The 23,250-nt window shown below is 48.6% G+C and overlaps 1 protein-coding gene across 2 annotated transcripts in view; it reads right to left on the minus strand.

The window, feature by feature from the left end:
• LOC138662269 (uncharacterized) overlaps positions 1 to 23,250 on the minus strand; it is a 102,815-nt gene that overhangs the window by 44,861 nt on the left and 34,704 nt on the right. Inside the window, exon 1 of one of the 2 annotated variants that reach the window (XM_069747674.1) lies at positions 18,242 to 18,310. The exons of the other annotated variant lie outside the window; for it this stretch is intronic. Coding sequence (XP_069603775.1) covers positions 18,242 to 18,299 — 58 coding nt within the window. The 5' untranslated portion in view covers positions 18,300 to 18,310. Of the gene's footprint in view, positions 1 to 18,241; positions 18,311 to 23,250 lie in introns of those variants that run through there. 2 annotated transcript variants of the gene reach the window in all.

Consider the following 23,250-nt stretch of genomic DNA (forward strand, 5'->3'; position numbering starts at 1 on the left):
CAGAGCTTCTGCTTGTAAAATTAGTTAACCCCTTCAGATGGATTTACATCGTTGGACATGACAGAACGACGGAAGGTATGGGATATTGTAGTTTTTTTATTTTACCTTTTTTACAGAACGAGGGTCTTCAGATGGATTTTCAGTATAATAAAATATTACAAAACCTGTGTATTTATTTCATTTACAGACTTTGTAATAGTGTGTGTGTGTGTGTGTGTGTGTGTGTGTGTATGTTTTAACCATTTGATACTATTGGATTAATAATGGATAGGTGTCATAATTGACGCCTCTCCATTATTAATCTGGCTTAATGTCACCTTACAATAGCAAGGTGACATTAACCCTTCATTATCCTATATCCCACTGCTACAAGGGAATGGGAAGAGAGTGGCCAAGTGCCAGAAAAGGCGCATCTTCCAGATGTGCCTTTTCTGGGGTAGCTGGGGGCAGATGTTTTAAGTCGGGGGGGGGGGGGGGGGGCAATAACCATGGACCCTCTCCAGGCTATTAATATCTGCCCTCAGTCACTGGCTTTACCATTCTGGCAGAGAAAATTGTGCGGGAGCCCACGCCAATTTTTTCTGCGATTTAACCCTTTAATTTAATAGCTAGAGTGCCCAAATTTTGCACATACACACTACTAACATTAGAAGTGTGGGATATGCAATAACAAAAAAATAAAAAAAGGGATATGAGATGGTTTACTGTATGTAAACCATGTCTCATATCATGTTGTGTTTGAGAAGGAGATAGGAAAAGCCGACAATTGAATTACCGGCTTTAAGCCATCTAGCGCTGTATGAGATATAGATATATATATATATATATATATATATATATATCTTTAACAGTTTCAAGGGTTCTCCAAGACATCTTCTGAACTGACTTATATAAGGTTTAATAATTGATTTCATTAGCCATTTTCTCCTTCACAGTATTTGATGCTGTTCCGATTTTTTTCTATATATATATATATATATATATATATATATATATATATATATATATATATATATATATATATATATATATATATATATATATATATATATATATGTATGTCTCACTGATCTATATATGTATGTAGACAGTATATATGTTTTTACGATTTTTTTGAGCACATGGATCCATTGTATGTCCGTTTTGCAAGCCTGCGAGAAAATCGCGCAGTACGGATGACATACGGATTACATACGGAGGATGCCATGCGCAAAATACGCTGACACACCCTGCCTACGGATGACATACGGACCACTATTTTGGGGACTTTTCTGCGTATTACGGCCGTAAATTACGGACCGTAGTTTTATACGCAGAGTGTGAGGCCGGCCTAATTGGTATATGGGAATTAAGAGAGCTTTTTGCACACAGGAGGCACAGATTAGTTTCCATTGTGTTTTGGGGTGACAGACTACCTTTAAAAGGGAACCTGTCACCTCGATTTGCTGCTATAAGATGCGGCCACTGCCTTTCGGGGCTTATCTACAGCATTCTATAATGCTGTACATAAGCCCCCGTTCTGACCTGAAAGATAAGAAAAACAAGTTTTATTATACTCACCCGGGGGGCGGTCCGGTCCAATGGGTGTCGCAGGTCCTGGGTCCGGCGCCTCCCATCTTCATGCGATGGGAGATGCCGCTTCATGCCGCTCTCCTGCGCAGGTGTTCTGATCTGCCCTGTTGAGGGCAGAGCAATGTACTGCAGTGTGCAGGACCTCTCTGACCTTTCCCGGCGCCAGCGCACTGTGCCACCGGCACTCAGGACAGGACCATGCGAAATGCATGCAGCCGCACACTCCGGTCCCGAGTGCCGGGTATTGACGCCTGAGTTTGTCGCATTGCATACCCAAGTGTGACCCCAGCCTTATACGGATTAAAATAATACCTGGGTTGATGTCTGAGCATGCCCGCAGAAGTGGATTTTTTTTTAAATATATATATAATATTATGTAAGCTAGGGGGCAGGTCAGTGAGGAATCAGTGACCTATCAGACGCCATACTGGTGATTACCAAGGCAGAGCACCACATGAAATGCCCCCCTCCCCCCACACACAGGCCGCCCCAAAGCAGGAGTGTATCATTAACTGAAAATAAAGATTAAGCAACCACAAGACAGATTTCATCAGCCAAGGTATCATTGTAATCAGTATAATGACGCCGACCTGACAGTGTCTGTAGGTTTACTGAACACAATGCTTCTGACAGGTTCCCTTTAAAAGGAAACTGTTGGCAGGATTTCATCTCCCAAACTATATCTGCATTTATTTCTTTCAAAAGACAAGAGCAGCAAAACCTTTACATGACCAGTCTGTTCCTGAGAAATCAGCATTTGAAATTGATATGCAAAGGAGTCTGAAGAATTACAGTAGATGTGAAGCCTCCATCACTCCAGCTCTATTCCCCAACCAGTGCCGCCGCCATCTCCTCCTCCTCCTGCTGCTGCTTGACTAATGGCTCCTTTCATGAAGTCCCACAGAATGTACAGCTTAAAGGGAACCTGTCACCCCGTTTTTTGAGATTGAGATATAAATACTGTTAAATAGGGCCTGTGCTGTGCGTTACTATAGTGTATGTAGTGTACCCTGATTCCCCATGTATGCTGAGAAATACATTACCAAAGTCGCCGTTTTCGCCTGTCAATCAGGCTGGTCAGGTCGGGTGGGCGTGTTCACAGCGCTCTTTTCTTCCCCAGCTTTCCGTTGGTGGCGTAGTGGTGTGCGCATGTCCAAGGTCCGGATTCCCTGCACCCACGTGAAGACACAGCGCGCGATCTGCGCTGTCATCCCTTTCATCGGTGGGGGCGGCCATCTTCCTGGGGCCGCGCGTGCGCAGATGTAGTGCTCTGCTGCACGGGGCTTCAGGAAAATGGCCGCGGGATGCCGTGCGTGCGCAGAAGAGATCGCGGCGGCCATTTTCCCAAAGCCGAGTTTGCATCTCGGCTTTGGGAAAATGGCCGCCGCGATCTCTTCTGCGCACGCGCGGCATCCCGCGTCCAATTTCCTGAAGCCCCGTGCAGCAGAGCACTACATCTGCGCACGCGCGGCCCCAGGAAGATGGCCGCCCCCACCGATGAAAGGGATGACAGCGCAGATCGCGCGCTGTGTCTTCACGTGGGCGCAGGGAATCCGGACCTTGGACATGCGCACACCACTACGCCACCAACGGAAAGCTGGGGAAGAAAAGAGCGCTGTGAACACGCCCACCCGACCTGACCAGCCTGATTGACAGGCGAAAACGGCGACTTTGGTAATGTATTTCTCAGCATACATGGGGAATCAGGGTACACTACATACACTATAGTAACGCACAGCACAGGCCCTATTTAACAGTATTTATATCTCAATCTCAAAAAACGGGGTGACAGGTTCCCTTTAAACATCCGCTATTGTTAGCAGGTTCCATTCTCTCAGGATTTAAATATTATACAGCATAGAAAGGTTTGTGGGTTTCCTCTGGTTCTTCAGTTTTCTCCCACATTCTAAACACAGACATATAGGGAATTGTGATCGCTATTGGGAACGGTGCCAACGTCTGTAAAGTGCAGTGAAATTAATGGTGCTATATGAGAAAGATAAAAAAAATATAGGGAAAAATCCTTGGCCCACAACTCTATATAGGAACTAGTACGACAGAAACAGGTTCAAATAATCATGGTGCAAAAACAAGTGAAAAAAAAAAAAAGTGTGGCTCTCACCCATTTAGGCACGTCACATCCAAAGGGATTTCATCAATAGCCTTGTTGTGCCCCCTGCATCATGTGAGCAATATGGACCCCATCATATGTGCCTCTTTCTCCCCTTAACATGTACATTACCCAGACATCTCGCTGTCAAAAGTAGAAATGCGCCGGGCAGGAACTGTTTTCTGGGGTATACACCACGAGAGCTACACTTGGGTACTGCCCTTGTTAGGGCAGGGGCACATGCAGAGGGGATAACAGGGCAGATAGACTGGATCAACTGCTGAAGGCTGCGATGAAATCCCTTTGGATGTGACGTCCCTATAGCTCGTTTGGGGGAGATCCACACTTTTTTTTATTTCACTTATTTATTATGACACATTGAACTTGTTTCTGTCCTACTAGTTCCTATATAGGGTTGAGCGAGCCCTACTGTGGGCCAGGGGTCTTTCCCTATCTGACCAGGGTTGTTAACTTAACATACAGCATAGAGGCTGTCAAATCAAGCAGGAGGTGGCGGAGGAATAGATCGGGAGTGACGGAGGCTTCACATCTATCATAGCCCTTCAGTCTCGTTGCATATTAACCCAGACACTGATTTCTCAGTAATGGAGCATAGGACCGGCCATGTAAAGGGATGGCTGGACTTGACTCTGAAAGATCTACATGTGCAGATAAATAGTTGGGGGGTGAAATCCTGAGGACATTCCGTTTAAGATGACAGCCACTATCTGATGTCACAGATATACTCTTACATCTATTTTATCCCAGGATGAAACTGGGGTTGTTAACCTTTACCACAAGCCCAGCAGTAGTCATGGCAGCATCTGTCACTGACCCCCAGTGGTAATATGGTGACCAGGAGAGATGAGCCGCGGTGCGTAGTGGACACCAGTACAGTATATGCACCTTGTAGGGAAATAAGGGCGTAATCATTACCACAAGCCCAGCAATAGTCATGGTGGCATCTGTCACTGACCCCCAGTGGTAATATGGTGACCAGGAAAGATGAGCCGCGGTGCGTAGTGGACACCAGTACAGTATATGCACCTTGTAGGGAAATAAGGGCATAATCATTACCACAAGCCCAGCAGTAGTCATGGCGGCGTATGTCACTGACCCCCAGTGGTAATATGGTGACCAGGAGAGATGAGCCGCGGTGCGTAGTGGACACCAGCACAGTATATGCACCTTGTAGGGAAATAAGGGCGTAATCATTACCACAAGCCCAGCAGTAGTCATGTCGGCATCTGTCACTGACCCCCAGTGGTAATATGGTGACCAGGAGCTGAGCCGCGGTGCGCAGTGGACACCAGTACAGTATATGCACCTTGTAGGGAAATAAGGGAGTAATCATTATCACAAGCCCAGCAGTAGTCATGTCGGCATCTGTCACTGACCCCCAGTGGTAATATGGTGACCAGGAGAGATGAGCCGCGGTGCGCAGTGGACACCAGTACAGTATATGCACCTTGTAGGGAAATATAGGGATTTTTGTGTACTCACCGTAAAATCCTTTTCTCCGAGCCATTCATTGGGGGACACAGACCGTGGGTGTATGCTGCTGCCAATAGGAGGCTGACACTAAGTGAAACAAAGAAAGTTAGCTCCTCCCCTGCAGTATACACCCTCCTGCTGGCTCTCAGCTAACCAGTTCGGTGCAAAAGCAGTAGGAGATCAATAACAATATATGAGCGTATAGCATGTCATATTCTAAAAAACAAGCATAAGCTAATAACAGGGTGGGAGCTGTGTCCCCCAATGAATGGCTCGGAGAAAAGGATTTTACGGTGAGTACACAAAAATCCCTATTTCTCCGTCGCCTCATTGGGGGACACAGACCGTGGGACGTCCCAAAGCAGTCCCTGGGTGGGGACAACAATAGATCATGCCCTGTGTAACCGCTACTTACAAGTGCGCCACCGCGGCCTGCAGAGTCCGCCTGCCCAGACTCACATCTGTGGAAGTGTGGGAATTATAGTGCTTCAAGAATGCATGCGGACTGGACGAATAAGCAAGCTTGCAGGCGTGCCTTGCTGACGCCTGGTGCCTAGAACCCTTGATAGACAGGGAGATAGGCTGACATCTAGCACGGAAGGACTCCTGGATGGTGAAAAGAATTCACCATGTTATCATGGTCGATGAAACGGCTAAACCCTTCCTGAAAATGTCAGGAAGCCTTCCTCTACCGTCAGGAAGCCCAAATAAAACGTCCAACCTTCAGAAGGACGCCGTCCTCAAGACGTACCTACTCAGAGCACTCACTTCGTCCAGAATATGGGGGATCTTATTCCATTTTGTGGACTGGAGCCAAAAGAGATGAGGGAAGAACTATGCCCTCATAACAGTGGTAATACAGTACCACCTTGGTAACAAGGGATGGAGATGGCCTGAGGACAACCTTGCCTCGAAGGTAATAAGGGAAAAAGTCTTAAAGAGCAGAGAAGCTAGCTCCGAAGACTCGTCAGAGTGAGAATATCGCAGAGGAGAACGGGACGACTTTCCCTGATAGTAAAGTCTGCCCGGATGAAAAAGGAGCCTACTGTAAGGCTCCTAGGAATAATAAGGTCCCAATGATCTAACGGTATGCGATAGGGAAGAACTACGTGTGAAAACTCCCTGTGAGAAAGTCCCTACTTGCAGTTGTACTGCGATAAGGCGAGAAGATACTAGCTCTGCAAACAAAAAACAGACGTGGTCAGTGCGGATCTCTGAGGATCACTGGGGCCCCTTTCTGCTTCCGAAAGGCTTTTGGAAACTGGGAGTTATGGAAACTGGTACCACGGCAGAACCAAAGCATGGAGAGCGATGGCTCTTGGATCTCGAGGCCGAACCACGAACTCGAGTACATTGGCCTTCAGTCTGGATGTCATCCCACCTACAACTGGAGAGCTCCAGTAAGGACAGATCTGATGGAAGACTTCGGGGAGAAGTTCCCACTGACTTGAGGCGGAACCCTGACGGCTGAATTTGTTTGCCGTTCAGAGTTCTACTTCTGGGATATATACTGCCGAGATCACCGAATAATAGACTTCGGCCCATCAGAGAAAGTGAGGTACCTCGGTCATGGCGCCTGACCGTGGGTACCTGCTAGATGACTGACGTAAGGCACAGCCGTGGCATTATCCAATTAAATTTGGATAGGGTGACCCGCCAGAAGGCAGTGGACCTGCTGTAAGACTACCGTTCGGATCTCCAGAACAATGATGGGGAGAAGACTGGCATTGGTAGTTACTAATAACCACTGAACCGGGAGAAAGGCCCTGGATGAAGAAGGAGCTCAGAGACTATTGTCTGAAAGTCTGTTTGACTTGCTGAAAATGAGCGGAGCGAAGGAAACCGCTTCCATTGTCGTCACCATTTTTCCTCAGAACTCTCTTAGCAAATCGAATGAAATGAGGGGGTGAGTAATCAAGTCCTCAGAACTCTCCTTGCGCGAGCTCCCTGTTGAAGGGCCATGACCTTGTCTCGAGGAAGAATTACCATCCTTCTAGAAGTGTGCAGGATCATCCTCAAAAAGGATATCTGCTGGGCTGGAAATGAGGAGAACTTGTCTAAGTGTAGCTGCCAGCCCAGGAGAGAAGGTATCGCAAGAGATAGACGACTCAGCGTAGTCCTGGAAGGGCGGCTAGACAGACCAAACAGGGCAGGACGAACACGCCTCTAGAGTGCAAGAGAAACATGACATCCGCCATGACCCGAGCGAACACTCTGGGTGCGGAAGCAAGGCCGAAGGACAAGGTTGTGACTTGAAAATGCTGTTGATGAATGGAAAGGCGAAGGAATTTTTGCAGAGGGCAAGCAACCCGAATGTCGATGGATGCCGGAAACTGCATCTTTTTCTGTTGAAGTAATGGCTGAGCGGAGGAACTCCATCCAAAGAAGGAGGACCATGTCAAAGGTTGTTAGAAGTTTGAGGTCCAGGGTCGATCTTACTTTTCGTTCCCCTGTTTGGAACCAAGATCCCTTAGATCTAGACTGTGCTGGACAATCCTTATACAATCCTTTGTCAGACTCCCGCTCAAAGGATTTGATTGGCCAGTTGTTGCTGGTGTGAATCAAGGTAGTTAAGGTCTCCAGCCAGGAGACCATTGCTCTAGCAATCCATGCGGCCACTAGGGAGGATAGAGCGCTGGACCCGAAGCCGCAAGACGGAATGAACCAGATTTACTATCTGACAGTCCGTGGTATATTTAATTGATGACCCATCAGGTAGGGATACTGGTAGGTATACCACAGGAGATTCTACCCGGTTAATCTGCCCCATGGCAGAATGTGCGGCTGCATCCAGCAGGTCATAGTCTCTTGCCATCTCCTCTTTTCACGGTGCAGAGATAAAAATTAGGAACCCTCGATCCATCAACCTCTTAACAGGGAAGTGGAGAGGAATTGTCCGCCTTCTTGCATCATCCACTAAATAGTGGTGATGCAGAGGGGGGAGCTCGTACGCCAAAAAGGGTGCCTCTATATGTCCACAGAGTTCAGGTCTCCAGGTGGACAGGACAGGTTGTCTGGCGTTAGGCCTGGATGCAGAAGAGGAAACATGGAGACGACACTCCGTGTGCTCGTCTGTTGATGGTGTGGGGAGATCGGTGCCCTTTAAAGGACCCGTCGGCCTTAAAAAACAGGCCAGGCATGGCATCCCACGTAGAGGCTTCTGTCCAGTCAATCGCTTATCCGAATTGAATGGCAAATGCTCTCGAGGGAGTTTAGTCTCTGAAGCTCTGGCAAGCTCAGGCAATATCCAATCCATATTCAGAGCCTTGTTGTCATCAAATCATTGGTGAGGGAGCAGGAAACGAAAAACTTCCGTTTTCTAGATGCCTGTATGTTTCTAGACGCCTGCACGTTTCTAGAATACTTGCGGCCCCTGCTAGCCGACGGCTCCCATGTAGGATAGGGACCATGTATGATAGGGACCATGTATATTGGTCCTGCGAGCACTCCAAACACAGAGGGTACACAGAGGGATTCAATCTCTTGGTCAGAGAACCATGGATTGGTCAGTGAAGAAGTCCACTGAGGGGAACTAGAGGATAAACCTGGGGTCGGCGGCGGAGGGCTCCTCGGACTGACCAAGCGCCTTTAAGACCAGGAAATACTGGTCATGCGCCTTTAAGACCAGAGAATACTGGTCATGCGCCTTTAAGACCAGAGAATACTGGTCAAGCACCTTTAAGACCAGAGAATACTGGTCAAGCACCTTTAAGACCAGGGAATACTGGTCATGCACCTTTAAGACCAGAGAATACTGGTCAAGCACCTTTAAGACCAGAGAATACTGGTCATGCACCTTTAAGACCAGAGAATACTGGTCATGCACCTTTAAGACCAGGGAATACTGGTCATGCACCTTTAAGACCAGAGAATACTGGTCATGCGCCTTTAAGACCAGGGAATACTGGTCATTCGCCTTTAAGACCAGAGAATACTGGTCATGCACCTTTAAGACCAGAGAATACTGGTCATGCACCTTTAAGACCAGAGAACACTGGTCGTGCACCTTTAAGACCAAAGAATACTGGTCGTGCACCTTTAAGACCAGGGAATACTGGTCATGCACTTTTAAGACGAGGGAATACTGGTCATGAGCCTTTAAGACTGGGAATACTGGCCATATGCCTTTAAGACCAGGATGTGGGTTTCAGCGCTGTTCTGTGCAGGGATAAGCCTCAATCCATCATCCGTTTGTTAGGAGGTGGAGAGGAACCGTCCGCCTCCTTGTGCCATCCGCTTTCACAGTGGTGGGACAGTGGGGGCTGCTCGGACGCCATGGAGAGGGGCCTCTGTACAGCCACGGAGTTCAGTCCGGGTGGACAGGGCCAGTTGTCCGGCATTAGGCCTGGCTCCAGGAGAGGATACATGGAGGCGACACTCCATGTGGTCGCCTGCTGCTGGTGTGGGGAGATCGGGACCATGAAAGGTACCGTCGCCCCTGAAGTGAGCTCAGGCATGGCTTCCCACGTCGCAGGAGAGGGTACGGGGAGGTATACTCGCCGTGCTCGCCTGTTGATGGTTCGGGGGAGATCGGAACCTTGAAAGGAACCGTCGCCCCCTTCACTCCGTTAATTAAAAAATAAAAATTTACAGAAAAGTAAACAATAAAATAAAAACGTTGGGGTCTAAAACAGACCCATGTGCCTCCTACAGACACTAAGCAAGAACTGGTTAGCTGGGAGCCAGCAGGAGGATGTATACTGCAGGGGAGGAGCTAACTTTTTTTGTATCACTTAGGGTACGTTCACATTTGCGGTTTGCGCCGCAGCGTCGCCGCCGCAACAAAACGCATGCATCGTGCGGCCCTATCTTTAACATTGGCGCCGCATGGGGCCGCATGTGCATGCGTTGTGTTGCGTTTTACGCCGCATGCGGCGTTAGGGCGCACCTGTCTGGGCGCGGCAAACGCAACATGTTGGATTTTTTGTGCGGCGCCGACCTTTTAAAAAACGCATGCGTCGTGCGGCCCTATCTTTAACATTGGCGCCGCATGGGGCCGCATGTGCATGCGTTTTGCTGCGTTTTTGTTTGCGTTGTGCGTTGCGGCGACGACGCTGCGGCGCACAACGCAAATGTGAACTTAGACTTAGTGTCAGCCTCCTAGTGGCAGCAGCATACACCCACGGTCTGTGTCCCCCAATGAGGCGAAGGAGAAAAGGGCGTAATCATTACCACAAGCCCAGCAGTAGTCATGGCGGCATCTGTCACTGACCCCCAGTGGTAATATGGTGACCAGGAGAGATGAGCCGCGGTGCGCAGTGGACACCAGTACAGTATATGCACCTTGTAGGGAAATAAGGAAGTAATCATTACCACAAACCCAGCAGTAGTCATGGCGGCGTATGTCACTGACCCCCAGTGGTAATATGGTGACCAGGAGAGATGAGCCGCGGTGCGTAGTGGACACCAGTACAGTATATGCACCGTGTAGGGAATTAAGGGCGTAATCATTACCACAAGCCCAGCAGTAGTCATGGCGGCATCTGTCACTGACCCCCAGTGGTAATATGGTGACCAGGAGATGAGCCGCGGTGCGCAGTAGACACCAGTACAGTATATGCACCTTGTAGGGAAATAAGGGCGTAATCATTACCACAAGCCCAGCAGTAGTCATGGCGGCATCTGTCACTGACCCCCAGTGGTAATATGGTGACCAGGAGATGAGCCGCGGTGCGTAGTGGACACCAGCACAGTATATGCACCGTGTAGGGAATTAAGGGCGTAATCATTACCACAAACCCAGCAGTAGTCATGGCGGCGTATGTCACTGACCCCCAGTGGTAATATGGTGACCAGGAGAGATGAGCCGCGGTGCGCAGTGGACACCAGTACAGTATATGCACCTTGTAGGGAAATAAGGGCGTAATCATTACCACAAGCCCAGCAGTAGTCATGGCGGCGTATGTCACTGACCCCCAGTGGTAATATGGTGACCAGGAGAGATGAGCCGCGGTGCGCAGTGGACACCAGTACAGTATATGCACCTTGTAGGGAAATAAGGGCGTAATCATTACCACAAGCCCAGCAGTAGTCATGGCGGCATCTGTCACTGACCCCAGTAGTAATATGGTGACCAAGAGAGATGAGCCGCGGTGCACAGTGGACACCAGTACAGTATATGCACCTTGTAGGGAAATAAGGGCGTAATCATTACCACAAGCCCAGCAGTAGTCATGGCGGCATCTGTCACTGACCCCAGTAGTAATATGGTGACCAGGAGAGATGAGCCGCGGTGCGTAGTGGACACCAGTACAGTATATGCACCTTGTAGGGAAATAAGGGAGTAATCATTACCACAAGCCCAGCAGTAGTCATGGCGGCGTATGTCACTGACCCCAGTAGTAATATGGTGACCAAGAGAGATGAGCCGCGGTGCGTAGTGGACACCAGTACAGTATATGCACCTTGTAGGGAAATAAGGGAGTAATCATTACCACAAGCCCAGCAGTAGTCATGGCGGCATCTGTCACTGACCCCAGTAGTAATATGGTGACCAGGAGAGATGAGCCGCGGTGCGTAGTGGACACCAGTACAGTATATGCACCTTGTAGGGAAATAAGGGCGTAATCATTACCACAAGCCCAGCAGTAGTCATGGCGGCATCTGTCACTGACCCCAGTAGTAATATGGTGACCAGGAGAGATGAGCCGCGGTGCGTAGTGGACACCAGTACAGTATATGCACCTTGTAGGGAAATAAGGGAGTAATCATTACCACAAGCCCAGCAGTAGTCATGGCGGCATCTGTCACTGACCCCAGTAGTAATATGGTGACCAGGAGAGATGAGCCGCGGTGCGTAGTGGACACCAGTACAGTATATGCACCTTGTAGGGAAATAAGGGCGTAATCATTACCACAAGCCCAGCAGTAGTCATGGCGGCATCTGTCACTGACCCCAGTAGTAATATGGTGACCAGGAGAGATGAGCCGCGGTGCGTAGTGGACACCAGTACAGTATATGCACCTTGTAGGGAAATAAGGGCGTAATCATTACCACAAGCCCAGCAGTAGTCATGGCGGCGTATGTCACTGACCCCAGTAGTAATATGGTGACCAAGAGAGATGAGCCGCGGTGCACAGTGGACACCAGTACAGTATATGCACCTTGTAGGGAAATAAGGGCGTAATCATTACCACAAGCCCAGCAATAGTCATGGCGGCGTATGTCACTGACCCCCAGTGGTAATATGGTGACCAGGAGAGATGAGCCGCGGTGCACAGTGGACACCAGTACAGTATATGCACCTTGTAGGGAAATAAGGGCGTAATCATTACCACAAGCCCAGCAATAGTCATGGCGGCGTATGTCACTGACCCCCAGTGGTAATATGGTGACCAGGAGAGATGAGCCGCGGTGCGCAGTAGACACCAGTACAGTATATGCACCTTGTAGGGAAATAAGGAAGTAATCATTACAAGCCCAGCAGTAGTCATGGCGGCGTATGTCACTGACCCCAGTAGTAATATGGTGACCAGGAGAGATGAGCCGTGGTGCACAGTGGACACCAGTACAGTATATGCACCTTGTAGGGAAATAAGGGCGTAATCATTACCACAAGCCCAGCAGTAGTCATGGCGGCGTATGTCACTGACCCCCAGTAGTAATATGGTGACCAGGAGAGATGAGCCGTGGTGCACAGTGGACACCAGTACAGTATATGCACCTTGTAGGGAAATAAGGGCGTAATCATTACCACAAGCCCAGCAGTAGTCATGGCGGCGTATGTCACTGACCCCAGTAGTAATATGGTGACCAGGAGAGATGAGCCGCGGTGCGTAGTGGACACCAGTACAGTATATGCACCTTGTAGGGAAATAAGGGCGTAATCATTACCACAAGCCCAGCAGTAGTCATGGCGGCATCTGTCACTGACCCCAGTAGTAATATGGTGACCAGGAGAGATGAGCCGCGGTGCGTAGTGGACACCAGTACAGTATATGCACCTTGTAGGGAAATAAGGGCGTAATCATTACCACAAGCCCAGCAGTAGTCATGGCGGCGTATGTCACTGACCCCCAGTGGTAATATGGTGACCAGGAGAGATGAGCCGCGGTGCGCAGTGGACACCAGTACAGTATATGCACCTTGTAGGGAAATAAGGGCGTAATCATTACCACAAGCCCAGCAGTAGTCATGGCGGCGTATGTCACTGACCCCAGTAGTAATATGGTGACCAAGAGAGATGAGCCGCGGTGCACAGTGGACACCAGTACAGTATATGCACCTTGTAGGGAAATAAGGGAGTAATCATTACCACAAGCCCAGCAGTAGTCATGGCGGCATCTGTCACTGACCCCAGTAGTAATATGGTGACCAGGAGAGATGAGCCGCGGTGCGTAGTGGACACCAGTACAGTATATGCACCTTGTAGGGAAATAAGGGCGTAATCATTACCACAAGCCCAGCAGTAGTCATGGCGGCATCTGTCACTGACCCCAGTAGTAATATGGTGACCAGGAGAGATGAGCCGCGGTGCGTAGTGGACACCAGTACAGTATATGCACCTTGTAGGGAAATAAGGGCGTAATCATTACCACAAGCCCAGCAGTAGTCATGGCGGCGTATGTCACTGACCCCAGTAGTAATATGGTGACCAAGAGAGATGAGCCGCGGTGCACAGTGGACACCAGTACAGTATATGCACCTTGTAGGGAAATAAGGGCGTAATCATTACCACAAGCCCAGCAATAGTCATGGCGGCGTATGTCACTGACCCCCAGTGGTAATATGGTGACCAGGAGAGATGAGCCGCGGTGCGCAGTAGACACCAGTACAGTATATGCACCTTGTAGGGAAATAAGGAAGTAATCATTACAAGCCCAGCAGTAGTCATGGCGGCGTATGTCACTGACCCCCAGTGGTAATATGGTGACCAGGAGAGATGAGCCGTGGTGCACAGTGGACACCAGTACAGTATATGCACCTTGTAGGGAAATAAGGGCGTAATCATTACCACAAGCCCAGCAGTAGTCATGGCGGCGTATGTCACTGACCCCAGTAGTAATATGGTGACCAGGAGAGATGAGCCGCGGTGCGTAGTGGACACCAGTACAGTATATGCACCTTGTAGGGAAATAAGGGCGTAATCATTACCACAAGCCCAGCAGTAGTCATGGCGGCATCTGTCACTGACCCCAGTAGTAATATGGTGACCAGGAGAGATGAGCCGCGGTGCGTAGTGGACACCAGTACAGTATATGCACCTTGTAGGGAAATAAGGGCGTAATCATTACCACAAGCCCAGCAGTAGTCATGGCGGCGTATGTCACTGACCCCCAGTGGTAATATGGTGACCAGGAGAGATGAGCCGCGGTGCGCAGTGGACACCAGTACAGTATATGCACCTTGTAGGGAAATAAGGGCGTAATCATTACCACAAGCCCAGCAGTAGTCATGGCGGCGTATGTCACTGACCCCAGTAGTAATATGGTGACCAAGAGAGATGAGCCGCGGTGCACAGTGGACACCAGTACAGTATATGCACCTTGTAGGGAAATAAGGGCGTAATCATTACCACAAGCCCAGCAGTAGTCATGGCGGCATCTGTCACTGACCCCAGTAGTAATATGGTGACCAGGAGAGATGAGCCGCGGTGCGTAGTGGACACCAGTACAGTATATGCACCTTGTAGGGAAATAAGGGAGTAATCATTACCACAAGCCCAGCAGTAGTCATGGCGGCGTATGTCACTGACCCCAGTAGTAATATGGTGACCAAGAGAGATGAGCCGCGGTGCGTAGTGGACACCAGTACAGTATATGCACCTTGTAGGGAAATAAGGGAGTAATCATTACCACAAGCCCAGCAGTAGTCATGGCGGCATCTGTCACTGACCCCAGTAGTAATATGGTGACCAGGAGAGATGAGCCGCGGTGCGTAGTGGACACCAGTACAGTATATGCACCTTGTAGGGAAATAAGGGCGTAATCATTACCACAAGCCCAGCAGTAGTCATGGCGGCATCTGTCACTGACCCCAGTAGTAATATGGTGACCAGGAGAGATGAGCCGCGGTGCGTAGTGGACACCAGTACAGTATATGCACCTTGTAGGGAAATAAGGGCGTAATCATTACCACAAGCCCAGCAGTAGTCATGGCGGCGTATGTCACTGACCCCAGTAGTAATATGGTGACCAAGAGAGATGAGCCGCGGTGCACAGTGGACACCAGTACAGTATATGCACCTTGTAGGGAAATAAGGGCGTAATCATTACCACAAGCCCAGCAATAGTCATGGCGGCGTATGTCACTGACCCCCAGTGGTAATATGGTGACCAGGAGAGATGAGCCGCGGTGCGCAGTAGACACCAGTACAGTATATGCACCTTGTAGGGAAATAAGGAAGTAATCATTACAAGCCCAGCAGTAGTCATGGCGGCGTATGTCACTGACCCCCAGTGGTAATATGGTGACCAGGAGAGATGAGCCGTGGTGCACAGTGGACACCAGTACAGTATATGCACCTTGTAGGGAAATAAGGGCGTAATCATTACCACAAGCCCAGCAGTAGTCATGGCGGCGTATGTCACTGACCCCAGTAGTAATATGGTGACCAGGAGAGATGAGCCGCGGTGCGTAGTGGACACCAGTACAGTATATGCACCTTGTAGGGAAATAAGGGCGTAATCATTACCACAAGCCCAGCAGTAGTCATGGCGGCGTATGTCACTGACCCCCAGTGGTAATATGGTGACCAGGAGAGATGAGCCGCGGTGCGCAGTGGACACCAGTACAGTATATGCACCTTGTAGGGAAATAAGGGCGTAATCATTACCACAAGCCCAGCAGTAGTCATGGCGGCGTATGTCACTGACCCCAGTAGTAATATGGTGACCAAGAGAGATGAGCCGCGGTGCACAGTGGACACCAGTACAGTATATGCACCTTGTAGGGAAATAAGGGAGTAATCATTACCACAAGCCCAGCAGTAGTCATGGCGGCATCTGTCACTGACCCCAGTAGTAATATGGTGACCAGGAGAGATGAGCCGCGGTGCGTAGTGGACACCAGTACAGTATATGCACCTTGTAGGGAAATAAGGGCGTAATCATTACCACAAGCCCAGCAGTAGTCATGGCGGCATCTGTCACTGACCCCAGTAGTAATATGGTGACCAGGAGAGATGAGCCGCGGTGCGTAGTGGACACCAGTACAGTATATGCACCTTGTAGGGAAATAAGGGCGTAATCATTACCACAAGCCCAGCAGTAGTCATGGCGGCGTATGTCACTGACCCCAGTAGTAATATGGTGACCAAGAGAGATGAGCCGCGGTGCACAGTGGACACCAGTACAGTATATGCACCTTGTAGGGAAATAAGGGCGTAATCATTACCACAAGCCCAGCAATAGTCATGGCGGCGTATGTCACTGACCCCCAGTGGTAATATGGTGACCAGGAGAGATGAGCCGCGGTGCACAGTGGACACCAGTACAGTATATGCACCTTGTAGGGAAATAAGGGCGTAATCATTACCACAAGCCCAGCAGTAGTCATGGCGGCGTATGTCACTGACCCCAGTAGTAATATGGTGACCAGGAGAGATGAGCCGCGGTGCGCAGTAGACACCAGTACAGTATATGCACCTTGTAGGGAAATAAGGAAGTAATCATTACAAGCCCAGCAGTAGTCATGGCGGCGTATGTCACTGACCCCCAGTGGTAATATGGTGACCAGGAGAGATGAGCCGTGGTGCACAGTGGACACCAGTACAGTATATGCACCTTGTAGGGAAATAAGGGCGTAATCATTACCACAAGCCCAGCAGTAGTCATGGCGGCGTATGTCACTGACCCCAGTAGTAATATGGTGACCAGGAGAGATGAGCCGCGGTGCGCAGTAGACACCAGTACAGTATATGCACCTTGTAGGGAAATAAGGAAGTAATCATTACAAGCCCAGCAGTAGTCATGGCGGCGTATGTCACTGACCCCCAGTGGTAATATGGTGACCAGGAGAGATGAGCCGTGGTGCACAGTGGACACCAGTACAGTATATGCACCTTGTAGGGAAATAAGGGCGTAATCATTACCACAAGCCCAGCAGTAGTCATGGCGGCGTATGTCACTGACCCCAGTAGTAATATGGTGACCAGGAGAGATGAGCCGTGGTGCACAGTGGACACCAGTACAGTATATGCACCTTGTAGGGAAATAAGGGCGTAATCATTACCACAAGCCCAGCAGTAGTCATGGCGGCATATGTCACTGACCCCCAGTAGTAATATGGTGACCAGGAGAGATGAGCCGCGGTGCACAGTGGACACCAGTACAGTATATGCACCTTGTAGGGAAATAAGGGCGTAATCATTACCACAAGCCCAGCAGTAGTCATGGCGGCGTATGTCACTGACCCCCAGTGGTAATATGGTGACCAGGAGAGATGAGCCGCGGTGCACAGTAGACACCAGTACAGTATATGCACCTTGTAGGGAAATAAGGGCGTAATCATTACAAGCCCAGCAGTAGTCATGGCGGCATCTGTCACTGACCCCCAGTGGTAATATGGTGACCAGGAGAGATGAGCCGTGGTGCACAGTGGACACCAGTACAGTATATGCACCTTGTAGGGAAATAAGGGCGTAATCATTACCACAAGCCCAGCAGTAGTCATGGCGGCGTATGTCACTGACCCCCAGTGGTAATATGGTGACCAGGAGGGATGAGCCGCGGTGCGTAGTGGACACCAGTACAGTATATGCACCTTGTAGGGAAATAAGGGCGTAATCATTCAGTCATACAGCCATAGTGACTGCCACACACCAGTAATGGCCATGGATTCCAAACACATCAGATCTCTGGAGGTTGTGGAACTACAACTCTCAAAGTTATACAGCACATACATACACAGAACTACAGGTCTCAGGAAGCCCTGCTGGAGATAAGTCTTCCCACGAGTTCAAGTTAGCCAATGCGGAGCTCAGTGGATGTAGCACTGCGAGTCCCAGAAAGCCAAAAAGAAGTGACAAAGTTCGTGCAGTCTCAAAGGACAAGAACTATAACTCCCAGCAAGGGCCATCACTGAGGAGACAAGTCGGAAACAATGCGAGGCCACATCACATGTACCTGATGCCCCGGCCGCCAGGATCCCGAGCAGCAGAACCGCGGCGATCTCCATCTTCATAGCAGTGAATCCTGCAGCTGGGACTGTGTCAAACCAGTTCGCGCGAAAGCCTCTCATGAACAGCGACCAATCAGCATTACAGAAAGGTTGAGCGGCTCCCAGAACAGCCAATCACAACACGTTGAGCTGCTCCCAGAACAGCCAATCAGAAGACATGTTGCCGGCTCAGTTACTACCTCTCAGTCACCTCACCAGGCAAAACCGGAGGAGTTTTTACGTAATGATTTCATCAGAGAGGCACGCTTCGCAGCCGGAGGCGGCGTTGTGCGGAGGGCGGGCCGTGTGACGAGATGCACCGTGCAGAACCATGCCGAAGTTAGTTTCTATTCGGCAATTTCTTTTTTCTGTTTTTTTTTTGTTTGTTTTTTTACACTCAGGTTTAACCCCTTTACCCCAAAGGGTGGTTTGCACGTTAATGACTGGTCAGAATTGTAAAAATTGGCCTACTGTCCCTTTATGAGGTTATAACTCTGGAACGCTTCAACGGATCCTGATGATTCTGACATTGTTTTCTCGTGACATATTGTACTTCATGATAGTGGTAACATTTCTTTGATATTACCTGCGTTTGTTTGTGAAAAACACAAATTTGGCCAAAAATTGTGAAAATTTTGCAATTTTCCAACTTTGAATTTTTATACCATTAAATCAGAGAGATGTCTCACAAAATACGTAACATTTCCCACATGTCTACTTTACATCAGCCCAATTTTGGAACCAAATTTTTTTTTTTTTTAGGGAGTTATAAAGGTATGTGCACACTGCGGATTTTGCTGCGGATCAGCAGTGTTTCCGCAGCAGTTTCCCATGAGTTTACAGTACAATGTAAACCTATGGGAGACCAAAAACGCTGTGCACATGCTGCGGAAAAAAACGCGCAGAAACGCAGCGTTTTATTTTATGCAGCATGTCACTTCTTTGTGCGGAATCTGCAGCGGTTTTACATCAGCTCCAATAGAAAACTGCACATGTAAATCCGCAGCGGACCATTCTACGTGAGCACATACCCTAAGGGTTAGAAGTTAACCAGCAATTTCTCATTTTTACAACACTATTTTTTTTTATTTATTTTTTTTTAGGGACCACATCTCATTTGAAGTCATTTTGAGGGGTCTATATGATAGAAAGTGTGACATCATTCTAAAAACTGCACCCCTCACGGTGCTCAAAACCACATTCAAGAAGTTTATTAACCCTTCAGGTGTTTCACAGGAATTTTTGGAATACTTAAATAAAAATGAACATTTAACTTTTTTTCACAAAAAATTTACTTCAGCTCCTATTTGTTTTATTTTACCAAGGGTAACAGGACCCCAAAAGTTGTACAATTTGTCCTGAGTACGCTGATACCCCACATGTGGGGGTAAACCACTGTTTGGGCGCACGGCAGAGCTCGGAAGGGAAGGAGCGCCATTTGACTTTTCAATGCAAAATTGACAGGAATTGAGATGGGACGCCATGTTGCGTTTGGAGAGCCACTGATGTGCCTAAACATTGAAACCCCCCACAAGTGACACCATTTTGCAAAGTAGACCCCCTAAGGAACTTATCTAGATGTGTGGTGAGAACTTTGAACCCCCAAGTGTTTCACTACAGTTTAAAATCTTTCCACAAAAAGTATGTTTTAGCCCCCAGTTTTGTATTTTTGCAAGGGTAACAGTTGAAATTGATCCCCAAAAGTTGTCCAATTTGTCCTGAGTACGCTGATACTCCATATGTTGGGGTAAACCCCTGTTTGGGCGCACGGGAGAGCTCGGAAGTGAAGGAGCACTGTTTTACTTTTTCAACGCAGAATTGGCTGGAATTGAGATCGGACGCCATGTCGCGTTTGGAGAGCCCTGATGTGCCTAAACAGTGGAAACCCCTCAATTATAACTGAAACCCTAATCCAAACACACCCCTAACCCTAATCCCAACAGTAACCCTAACCACACCTCTAACCCTGACACACCCCTAACCCTAATCCCAACCCTATTCCCAACCGTAAATGTAATCCTAACCCTAGCTTTAGCCCCAACCCTAATGGGAAAATGGAAATAAATACATTTTTTTATTTTTCCCTAACTAAGGGGGTTATGAAGGGGGGTTTGATTTACTTTTATAGCAGGTTTTGTAGCAGATGTTTATGATTGGCAGCTGTCACACTAAAAGACGCTTTTTATTGCAAAAAATATTTTTTGCGTTACCACATTTTGAGAGCTATCATTTTTCCATATTTCAGTCCACAGAGACATGTGAGGTCTTGGTTTTTGCGGGACGAGTTGACGTGGTTATTGGTAACATTTTCGGGCACGTGACATTTTTTGATCGCTTTTTATTCCTATTTTTGTGATGCAGAATTACCAAAAATCAGCTATTCATGAATTTCTTTATTTGGGGGGAGGAGGGGTGGGGTATATACCATACTGCATTTGGTAAAATGGATAAAGCAGTTTTATTCTTCGGGTCAGTACAATTACAGCGATACCTCATTTATATCATTTTTTTATGTTTTGGCGCGTTTATACGATAAAAACTATTTTATAGAAAAAAATTATTTTTCCATCGCTTTATTTTGAGGACTATAACTTTTTTATTTTTTCGCTGATGATGCTGTATGGTGGCTCGTTTTTTGCGGGACAAGATGACGTTTTCAGCGGTACTATGGTTATTTATATCTGTCTTTTTGATCGCGTGTTATTCCACTTTTTGTTCAGCAGTATGATAAAGTGTTTTTTGCTTTGTTTTGTTTTTTTACGGTGTTCACTGAAGGGGTTAACTAGTGGGACAGTTTTATAGGTCGGGTAGTTACGGACGCGGCGATACTAAATATGTGTACTTTTATTTATTTATTTTTATTTAGATAAAGAATGTATCTATTGGAACAATATATATATTTTTATTATTTATTTAGGATTTTATTTATAATTTTTTTTCCACACGTGTAATTTTTTATTTATTTTTTTACTTTGCCCCGGGGGGGGCGTGTGTGGCATCACTTTGTTTCGACAGATCGTTGATCTGACACTTTGCTGTGCACTGTGTCAGATCAGCGATCACACAGGCACAGCAGGGAGGCTTACCAGCGCTTGCTCTGAGCAGGCGCTGGTAAGCCACCTCCCTGCAGGACCCGGATGCAGCCCCGTGGCCATTTTGGATCCGGGCCTGCAGGGAGGAGGAGGTAAGAGACCCTCGGAGCAACGCGATCACATTGGGTTGCTCTGAGGGTCTCAGGGAAGCACGCAGGGAACCCCCTCCCTGCGCGATACTTCCCTATACCGCCGGAACACTGCAATCATGTTTGATCGCAGTGTGCCGGGGCGGTCCGTGACCGCTCCTGGCACATAGTGCCGGATGTCAGCTGCAATAGTCAGCTGACACCCGGCCGCGCTCCCCCCCGTGAGCGCGGCTGATCGCTCTGGACGTACTATTCCGTCCTTGTGAAGTAGGGCCCACCCCAAATGGACGGAATAGTACGTCCATTGGCAGAAAGGGGTTAATGACAAAAATAAAAAAAATTACAATAAAATAGAGCGAGGAGCCTTGGCGTGAATACACTTAAAAGCAGCTACACAAAACTGGCCATCAAAGTGGAGCAGTGTGACTAGAGCCTATGGGGTTTCACCGTGGAGCCCCGGCAGGCTGAAAGTGAGGACATAGGACTAGTGTGAGTGGTCTGAGGATGTATTTTTGGGGCAAAGAAACATGGACGATATTACTATATGGGGTTGGAGGGTTACATAGGAAAATGGTCGCTGCTACCTGTGTGGGGCTGTTTATTGGGGCTTTCACAGGAAAAGGGTTGATGTTACTAAAGTGGGGTTCCATGGTGATGATGAGGGGCCAAGGTGAGAAAGGGAGGGGGGTGTTGATAAGAGGTCATGCTGAGAAAAAGGGGGTGATTTTGAGGGGCTATGCTGTGAAAAGGGGGTGGGGGTGAAGAGGGGCTGTGCAGAGGAGGAGGGATGATGAGGAGCTGTGCAGATAAGGAGGGGGGAATGATGAGCTGTGCAGAGGAGGAGGGATGATGAGGGGCTGTGTAGAGAAGGAGGGATGATGTGGAGCTGTGCAGAGGAGGGGAGGATGATGAGGGGCTGTGTAGAGAAGGAGGCATGATGAGAGCCTGTGCAGAGAAGGAGAGTATACGATGAGGGGCTGTGCAGAGTAGGGGAAGGGATGATGAGGGGCCGTGCAGAGAAGGGGAAGGGATGATGAGGGGCCGTGCAGAGAAGGGGAAGGGATGATGAGGGGCCGTGCAGAGAAGGGGAAGGGATGATGAGGGGCCGTGCAGAGAAGGGGAAGGGATGATGAGGGGCCGCGCAGAGAAGGGAAGGGATGATGAGGGGCCGTGCAGAGAAGGGGAAGGGATGATGAGGGGCCTTGCAGAGAAGGGGGAGGGATGATGAGGGGCCTTGCAGAGAAGGGGGAGGGATGATGAGGGGCTGTGCAGAGAAGGGGGAGGGATGATGAGGGGGCTGTGCAGAGAAGGGGGAGGGATGATGAGGGGCTGTGCAGAGAAGGGGAAGGGATGATGAGGGGCTGTGCAGAGAAGGGGGAGGGATGAGGGGCCGTGCGGAGAAGGGGGGTAATAATAGGACCCTAACTAAATCGTTCAGATCTTGCTGACAATTTCTTTGCTGTCTGCAGCAGCATTTAAATAAAAAAGCAAAAAGTACCGGTAAATAAAGACACGATAATCACTTATGTAACTAATTTATTAGGTCCAAGCAGTGCCTGTGTATCCTGGCCTTACGTGGCCACTTACCATTCAATGTGTGTAGGAGGGATGTGGTGGCATTGTACTGTGTGTGGGGAAGCTGATTGTACAATGGCTGAACAACAGGAGCAAATTATTTATTTTATAAAAAGCAGTAAATTATATGGTGCTTAGGCGCTGCTACAAGTAAGTCTATGTGCACACGTCAGGATTCCTTGAAGAAATTTTCTGAACAAAACCTGACATTTTCTGCAA

Source organism: Ranitomeya imitator, chromosome 2 (genome assembly GCF_032444005.1).
Source record: "Ranitomeya imitator isolate aRanImi1 chromosome 2, aRanImi1.pri, whole genome shotgun sequence".
NCBI lineage: Eukaryota > Metazoa > Chordata > Amphibia > Anura > Dendrobatidae > Ranitomeya > Ranitomeya imitator.